Source organism: Limulus polyphemus, unplaced genomic scaffold, assembly GCF_000517525.1.
Source record: "Limulus polyphemus unplaced genomic scaffold, Limulus_polyphemus-2.1.2 Scaffold429, whole genome shotgun sequence".
NCBI lineage: Eukaryota > Metazoa > Arthropoda > Merostomata > Xiphosura > Limulidae > Limulus > Limulus polyphemus.
Genome location: NW_013666039.1, coordinates 409,587 through 418,336, shown reverse-complemented (window position 1 = coordinate 418,336; position 8,750 = coordinate 409,587). Strand labels below are relative to the sequence as shown.

Genomic DNA, 8,750 nt, shown 5'->3' with positions numbered 1-8,750 from the left:
GGAACAGAAATGTTAACAAGAAGGTACATACATATATATTACTAAATCTTACCCATAAATGCATGTTTATATTGCCATGCCAGTCTATTTTCTTCAGTTTTAGGGCAAGAAAATTCCAGTAGCTTTGGTTTTATGTTATTTATGTTCATAAACAAACATCCAACAGATAATGAAAGATTATTGGATAACATTTTTTCATATTTATTGTTTTTCCTACCTTTAGTACCAGCTGATCGATGGATGACATTATACTGAACCTGTGCTTTTCCTTCTAATTCTGTAGTTAACTACAATGTTGATAAAAACAACCTTTGGCTTCTGCTGAAATGGAACTACTAAACCCCATTTATTGTTTGGTGTCAATGCAAAAAAATCAATATGTGCATGTGTACAGCCTCCAAAACATTTTGAAGAGAAATTGTAAAAGTTTTTAAGTTTTCTACTTAAAATCCTGATAAAATATAATTTTGTAATATGCTTAATTCACCATACTTTTATTGTTTATGCTTAATTAGTCATATTGAAATATTTAGTATTTTTTACCCATCAATACAAAGTTCTCAACCAACACAAAATAGCCGTGACAGTCATTTGCACGAATCACAAAAACTAAAAGTGCAAATTGTAATATTGTCCTTATGTTTCAAATTTCACTTTCCGAGTGATAATCATCAAAGGTAACATGATTTTTGATCTGTTAATAAATAGGCTTTATTTACAGTGTGCCACTTATCCAAGTGTTTTTATACTTTATACATTTGAATACAATTTTCCCACATGCAATATCTTAAAATATTAAAAAACACCAATGAACAGACCTGCAAATCAAACTAATTCTAGGTAAACATATACCGATAAATTGGTATTATATCAAAGCAGTCTTATCATCATGCTAATTTTAACATTTGAAGTTTATGATGATATTTCCATGTGATGACTACTTTGTCTTCAAAAACATGCTTCTGAACAATACTTTCAGGTTGAGTCCCTGAAAGGAAAAAACTAGGATTTATAGTTTCAGAAGAATGTTTTATCAGTATTGTGCAAAAAAACCTTTACAGACATACCAGAGACTAATTTTAAAGTTAAGTGAGACTACTAATTGCAAAACGTGTCCTTCATATTCAACAACAAAAAACAATAACACTTACATTAGCTGAAAATTTTCTATTTAAGGTACTCAATGCAAATACTTCCTATTGAAAGTAGTTAGATTTGAGTGATATTAGTACCTGCATTCATATCATATGATTTATGTTTAAAGTCAGAAACTGCAATAACTCAAGATCTTTCAGCAACTTCATCTGATCAAAGGTTCTAAGTTAAAAACAACTTGAATTCTAAGTCACTCCTATTCACAGAAAGGCTAGTCCTAGACTATGCACTCATGCAAGAACACCAAATCTTAGGACTACAACATCAAATTTGATGGCTTATAAACAAACAAGTGATCAAAGCCATTCAAAATAAACTAGTAAGTAGAACACACAGTAATGAAACATGTTTATTAAAGCATACATACACCTATGAACAAGTAACTGATTTTAAAAAATAATAACAATATTTTTTATAACATTCCTCAATCCTTTGAAATTTTTAAATGATTGATTTAGCTAGTATTTACTAACTGACATTTATACATTAATGCTCAATCATCAAATGTACTTTTCTGAAGATAGGATTGGTTCTAATGAAATATTGACTAAGAAAGAAATTAAATAGGTCAAACTTAAACCTGTGACTATCAGATTTCATTTTAGGAATTGTAACTAAAATTAAAAAATATGTCTAATTGGAGAAGAAGATTTAACCATGTCAAACTTAAGTCTCTGCCTATACAAAATGTATTGTTACAAATTTTTATTTGCTTGAGAAAGATGCCTAGTAGTAAAATATTTATAGTTGAATTTAACTTTCTGTTCAACATATGTACAAGAATCTTTTGTAAGGGAAGTGTTCAAAAAAATCTGTGTATACATAAAACTGATTAAAAATCAACTGTCATGTTATTTAGCAACAATTAAGTTCAGTATTCCTGACCTGTGTGTCTGTATCATAAATTATAAAAAACTATGAATATACTAAATTAATGTCACAAGATATATCCAACAATCAATGGATAAAATATTCAATATGAGAGGCATAAGTGAAATGTATAGAACAATAATGATTTACTAATGAGGCTCTAATGTTTACGCTTTCATAAAATATTAAAATAATAAAAAATGGACATCAAGCTTGAACATTTTTAAAGTCATCAATTACTAAGTTTCAACTTTCAATAATATAACAATTAAAAAAGGAGTGTACTAAGTTGTTTAGTTATTGTCAGTGTTATCATTTTTCACAGGGTTAAAAAAAACGAAAAATTTATTTTCTTAAAATACTTTGCAATTTTTAAATACAATGATCTTATCTGACATACTTCTTAGTTAATGTTAAGGGCTACTAGCTAAACCTTGTTACTAACTCTAAAATTGAGAGATACCTATCTACTTTTAATGTAACTCAACCATTCAGATTACTAAAAGCTTTTCTGTGGAATAAATAAAAATCAAACATTTATTGGCAACTTTAAACATAATTTTGTAAAACACTTATGTCAAGCAGATATAATATATAAATTAATTTCTTTATCAGTCCTTATCATTTGTATTATTGTGAGAAACACAAAAAATTTTATTAAATGAATTTTTTAACCTTCCAGAATACAATATAGTACACAAACTTGTTAGGATTTCCTTTGTGTCATGCCATCTTTACATATTTAAAATCAAACAGAACCTTTGGAAGTTAAAAAAGACATCTGTTCATATGTTTGATAACTGGAGGAAAGTGGCAATGTCTTATATTGACTGATAACAGTTTATGAACTGCATCAAGTGTTTTATAATAACACCTAAACTTGTCTCTAACCAAGATTTGTGGTGTGTTGTTTAGTCAGAACTAAAGCTCATTAGTAATCCCCCGATGTTTAGTATTCTTCAGGAAGCAAGGTGATGGACAAGTTTTTGTCTGGCCAGGAATAGGTCTTGGGTAATGATAACTGAAAAAATAATAACAATAAAATAATATTTATATAAATTAGCTGCTAACATCCTTTTTAAACAACGATGAAAAGCTCTGATTAGATGCATAGACACTCTATGTAAATGTTTCCCACTGAAAGCAGATATATTTTGTGACATTTTCACCTGTACTTACATCACAGGATTTAAGTTTAAAGCCAGATACTGTGATAACTCACATATTCATAACAGATAAATAACACATATCAACTTTTAAGATAATTGTAAAAGGGTAATTTTGATAATGCCTGCCAAATAGAAAATAATCTGCAAAACTTTACCCATGTTATCACAAAAAAAAAGGGGGGAGGGGGTATTGTCATGCTAACAAAAGCTAATCAAAACCACCAACTATTGGGCTACTCTTAATTAATGAAAAAGTGAGATTGACCTGGAACACTATAAAAACCCATAACTGAAATGGTGAGCAATCTCACAACTAGTATAATGTAAGTTAAATGTCTACCTACTAGGTCAAAATACACAATAGTTTTTAAAAACTTTATTCAAGATGATTTGAAAAATAAATTCTGATCACACTTACAAAAAATGAAATATTAAAACTGGTATAAACTATACTCAGGATGCTTAAAAAATAATTCTTATCATGGCTACCAAACACAAACTGGCCTATTTAAACTATATCCTGAATAATGATAATTCTCTTCATGCGTACCAAATAGGAAATAGCCTGTTGAACTTTACACATTATAATTACAAAAGAATAATTCTTATAACACTTAAAAAAATGGGCTGGGGTGGGAGTGGGAATAGATGAACCAGTTTCATCTGGAATGACAAGAAAAAAAAAATTCTGATAATATTATGGAAAGGAATAATTATTGTAAGTTAACATTTTCTTACACTGAAAACGTATTTCCGATAGGTACTTACCTCTACTCACACAAAAGCTATCTCGATTGTTGTCTGCCCTCTGAATGTTGCTAAAAGAACTTTTAGTAATCAGCACACCAGTCTTTATACCCTACCAGTTTCATGCCATTCTTGAACATGTACATATCATGTGACTCCTGTACACCAATAGCATTGCACCACCTATAATGGCACAGCTAGGTCCCTCTGCTATTCCCGCTCAATCCTCACTTTGAGAATTGGCAGGTACTAGAATAAAAACACTAGTAGGGAAGGAAGGATGAGAATTGTAAGTACCTATTGGGAATACATTTTCAGTGTAAGAAAATGTTAACTTCTAAAACATACTTACCTTCTCTCACACAAAAGCTAGAATCCCACATTGCAAAGGTGGAGGACCAGTGTAGGCACACAAAGAACAACCAAGCAGAAAGTGACCACCCAGAATGAACGGGTGCACTCAGGGATAAAAATGAAGCATACCTGTGGGGTACCGCACTACTTCTAGATGAGGAAAGGAACACAAAATTGGCAAAATAGGTAGTGCTCGCATGATTGTCAAAGGGCTTAATTAAGAAGATGCAAGCTGTAGCAATATATAAAGAGTGAAAAAAAATGTAATAATAACAAGTGGCTAGGACATGTGGACCATGTTATCGACACCCAACAACCCCAACTGTATGTAAACAGAGTGCCATATGTCAAACAACCGGAATTAAGAAGAGGGAGTGAGCAATTGCCATAATCGGACAAACTCTCAAAACCACCATGGTATTATGCACAAAATCATAACTCACTCAACCGTAAATGTAGGGCAGAGACATCCTGTATCCGGAATCACGAGGAGGACAAGCAACAATTGCCCAACCATGGAAACAGAGCATGGACATCCCATTGCTGGTATTATGAGGCAGACTACGTCTCTCAAACCCAACCATAGAAGTAGGAAAGAACCATCTGCAACCAGAATTATGAGAAGGATCCCACATAGGTTGGACCAATTGTTATATGATTATTGGTTTCATTCAGTGCAGTCTGACCAAGCAGAAAACATTTGGGTGAAATGCCAATACAGAACCAGCTTCACCCTGTTCTCACTGAATGGATAAATGAGCATTAGTACAGTAACATGGAATTACACTCAGGAGGAAGCCTCCTTGGTCCACTACCCCAGCGACTGGGAACTGAGAGTGGTAAGGACTCCAATGCTCCACTACAAGGAAAAAAAAAAGAGGGGGAGGGGAGTAAAAAGGCAGTGAGAAGCCTGGAGGAATGTCACAATGGGTGACTGTGTTTCCCTATTTTGAAAAGCAGACTGAACCCAATTAAGGAATCAAAGGATTGGCAGGCATGGGCATGAAGATGGTCCATTAAAGATGTAATTATAATACATAGATATACACATACACAACTGGGAAGGCACCCAGTGGTCTTGCAGAAATACCCCATCTCAACTGTGAGTGTTATATAGTTACTTCAATTAGTGCAGTTTTGAAATAAAGCATACCTGATCAGGCAACATCCACCACAAGATGGGATCTGTAAAGAAGATGCTAATATTAGGGAAGCAACATAGATGAAAGGAAGCGATTAGACTTACCCCAAGCAAAGGTGAATGGATATGTGTAGAATCATGAGGGGTGGAAGACACAGCCAGCTCTAGCAGACAATGAGAGATGAAGGTATTGAAAGTAGTTCACATACAAGCCAAAAACAATCTCCTTCAAAGGATAGTGAAGGATGAAGCAAAAAAACATAGTAATGTGACAAAATTTTATGAGAAGAGACATTGTGGAGGCAGCAACTTTCCATGGACAAGTGCAATTAAGCTAGTTGGATGAACTGACAAACCCAACCAGTGAGAGTAACAGGCTATAGAACACTGGAAACTGAAGGGTTCCAGGGAATAATGAGCCAGGAATGCAAACCCCCTAAAAAAAGAGGTAGAATGTGCCACATAACACCTAAAGGAACAAATCAGACATGGAAATCTATCTAGATTGGAATAGAAGTACAGGTGGGAAATGGAAGGTAAAGAAATGGGTGTGAAAGCAAGAACACAGTCACTGGCAGCATAGGTTCTGGGGAAGAAGGACCAAGGTCAAGATAAAGGATGACATAGGAGGAATGGTAACAATGTGGGTAACACGATGGTATGAAATTCTGAATGATGACAACCACAAGTAAAGAGAAGAAGGAATTAGGCTGTGAGGGAGTGAAGATAGATGGAACATTAAGACAAAAGCTGAAATGTTGGATGGGAAAGGGTATAAAGGACCACATGGAGATCCCAATAGGCAAAGCAAAGGAACAGAAAGGGGAAGACAAAACCTAGAAGAAAAGGAAGGAGGTAGACAAGGCTGCCCGAGAGTTAGACACACACGAAGTGGACAAGCCTTTGACAAACTACCTGGTGAATGATAGGGAAGGAAAGGTGAGAAGGACAGAAACCATGGTGAACAGATCAAAGTCAGAGGTATACTAACATCACTGGGAAATGGACTTGGAAGAAGGTCTCATGGATTGGGAATGAAGGATGCAAAATGTGGAGTTAGACCATGGGCTGAGACAATGGACAAGATAAGACCATGCAAGATTCATAGAGTGAAAAAGTTGGGCAAAAGTTTGTATTCCCTGACAAAACACATAAAGAGCTGCCTAGAATCATGAGCATAGGAAAAGGAACCAAAGCTAAGCTCAGCCCTATGAACGGGAAAGAAATGAACACGTCACTGAAATAAAAAGGCAAAATTTTAAGTCCCACACTGATGAAAATTAGGAAGGGATGGCACAAGTGAACATGCATGAAAAACTTCAGACAAAACAATGAATATTTATTACTAGTAGTAATGATATGTAATGTACTAACTATCAAAACATACCCAGTAAACAAAGTACTGACAAACATCAAATGGGAAGAGCATCAAAATTTTTCTAGTCCACAAAGAATGTAAAAATAACAAATGTGCCAACTGACAGAAATTACTGAGAAAACACAAAAATATGTAATGTACCAGACAGAAAAAATAACCTATATGACAGGGACACAGAATTAAGTCCTACACTGACTAAAATTTGGAGAAGAAGGTACATACTTAACAATGACGAAAAAATTATTCAAAGAGAAGAAAAAATTATTTGTTACTAGTAGTAATGATATGGAAGGTACAAACTAACCAAACATACCCAATTAACAAAGTATTTATATATAAAATGGTCAAACTATCTAAATGTACCTAGTCCACAAAGTAATAAAAACGAATGTGTAAACAGATCAAAATTACCAAGAAAACACATAAATAAACAATATCTAACAAATATCTGACATTCCATGAAATTAACCGACAACAAAAGCCATGTAATGAAGTCCGACACTGAAATATAAAGAGATAAGAAATCACATAGTTAACAACTACGTTAAAAAAATACAAATAGAACAATAAATTATATGTTATTCGTAGAAATGATAAGTAAGGTACAAACTATAAAAACATAACAAGTTAATAAAGTACTTATAAATAGGAAATAGACAAACCATTTAAATGTACCTGGTCCACAAAATATGTAATAATAATAATAATGAATGAGCAAACACAAAAATTACCTAGAAAACACTTGAATAAACAATAACTAATTTACCCTACATAGAATATAACCTTGACAACAAAGAACATTGAACTGTTTGTGTAGTTTTTTTCTCATCATTGTTCAATGTGTACCTTTTCATCCTCTTTTTTTGTCAGTATATGACTTAATATGCCATCACTATAAGGGATTAAAGTATACTAAACTTTACACATTATATGGGCTACACTAACGTGATGTTTAGGCGGTTCGTTTAACTATTTTACATGATGTACGTTTTTTGGGGGGTGGCTAATGAAAGTGTTCCAAAACACGACATTAATTTCTTAACGACCTAATACTTGTAACATTTAATTTGTTGTTCGACGAGACATACAATCGGTATGTAATGCTGTTTGAATACAAGAAGGGAAACAACGCCTCTGTAGCCACCAAGAATATCAAAGTAGTTTATGGAAATGTTTTGAACGTTCATAAGTGTCAACGATGGTTCAGCAAATTTCGTTTAGGTGACTTTAGCCTAAAAACTGTGATGACAGGGACCGACATGTTGGAATTCATATTGATGCTCTGAAGACGCTTGTTGAGTCTAATCCATTTCACACACGTGAAATGGCCCTGAAATTGCATATCTCTCATAAAACAATATTTAAAAATCTAAGGAGTATGGGAAACTCCATAGAAAAGGTGTTTGGGTGCCTCACGAACTCTCCGATGATCATTGTTTCCAACATGTAAACATTGCTTCGGCTCTTCTGGCGTAATGTGCGTGAACCATTTTTGGACAGAATTATCACCGGTAATGAAAAATGGATTCTCTATGCAAATATTAAATGCCACAAACTATGGCTCAGTCCTAGACAAAAATCACTTTTGATCCCAAAACCTGGACTCCATCCGCAGAAAGTGATGCTTTGAATTTGGTGGGACACCAAAGGAGTAATTCATTTCGAACTCCTCAATCCACAGCAAACTGTCAATGCAGAGATCTATAGTCAGCAACTGGAATGTTTAAATCAAGCCCTTCATCAGAAACGCCCTTCACTCCTCAATCGGAAAGGTGTTCTTCTTCTCCATGACAATGCACGTCCACATGTAGCACATTTGGCGCAACACAAGATTATGAAGTTGAGTTGGGAAGTTCTCCCCCACCCACCATATTTTCCAGATATGGCACCATCAGATTACCATCTTTTTTGTTTGCAGCAACACCATTTTAATGGA

The 8,750-nt window shown here is 34.0% G+C and overlaps 1 protein-coding gene across 2 annotated transcripts in view; it reads right to left on the bottom strand.

The window, feature by feature from the left end:
- Positions 1-686: 686 nt before the first annotated feature.
- LOC106458214 (suppressor of fused homolog) overlaps positions 687-8,750 on the bottom strand; it is a 65,570-nt gene continuing 57,506 nt past the window's right edge. Inside the window, exons 11-12 of one of the 2 annotated variants that reach the window (XR_002610337.1) lie at positions 2,917-3,046; positions 687-988 (exon numbers count right to left, since the gene is read on the bottom strand). Coding sequence is in view for 1 of the 2 variants with exons in the window: in XM_013917690.2 (XP_013773144.1) it covers positions 2,975-3,046 (72 nt within the window). In the remaining variant the exon portion in view is untranslated. Of the gene's footprint in view, positions 3,047-8,750 lie in introns of both variants that reach the window. The other variant, XM_013917690.2, reaches the window with a different exon arrangement.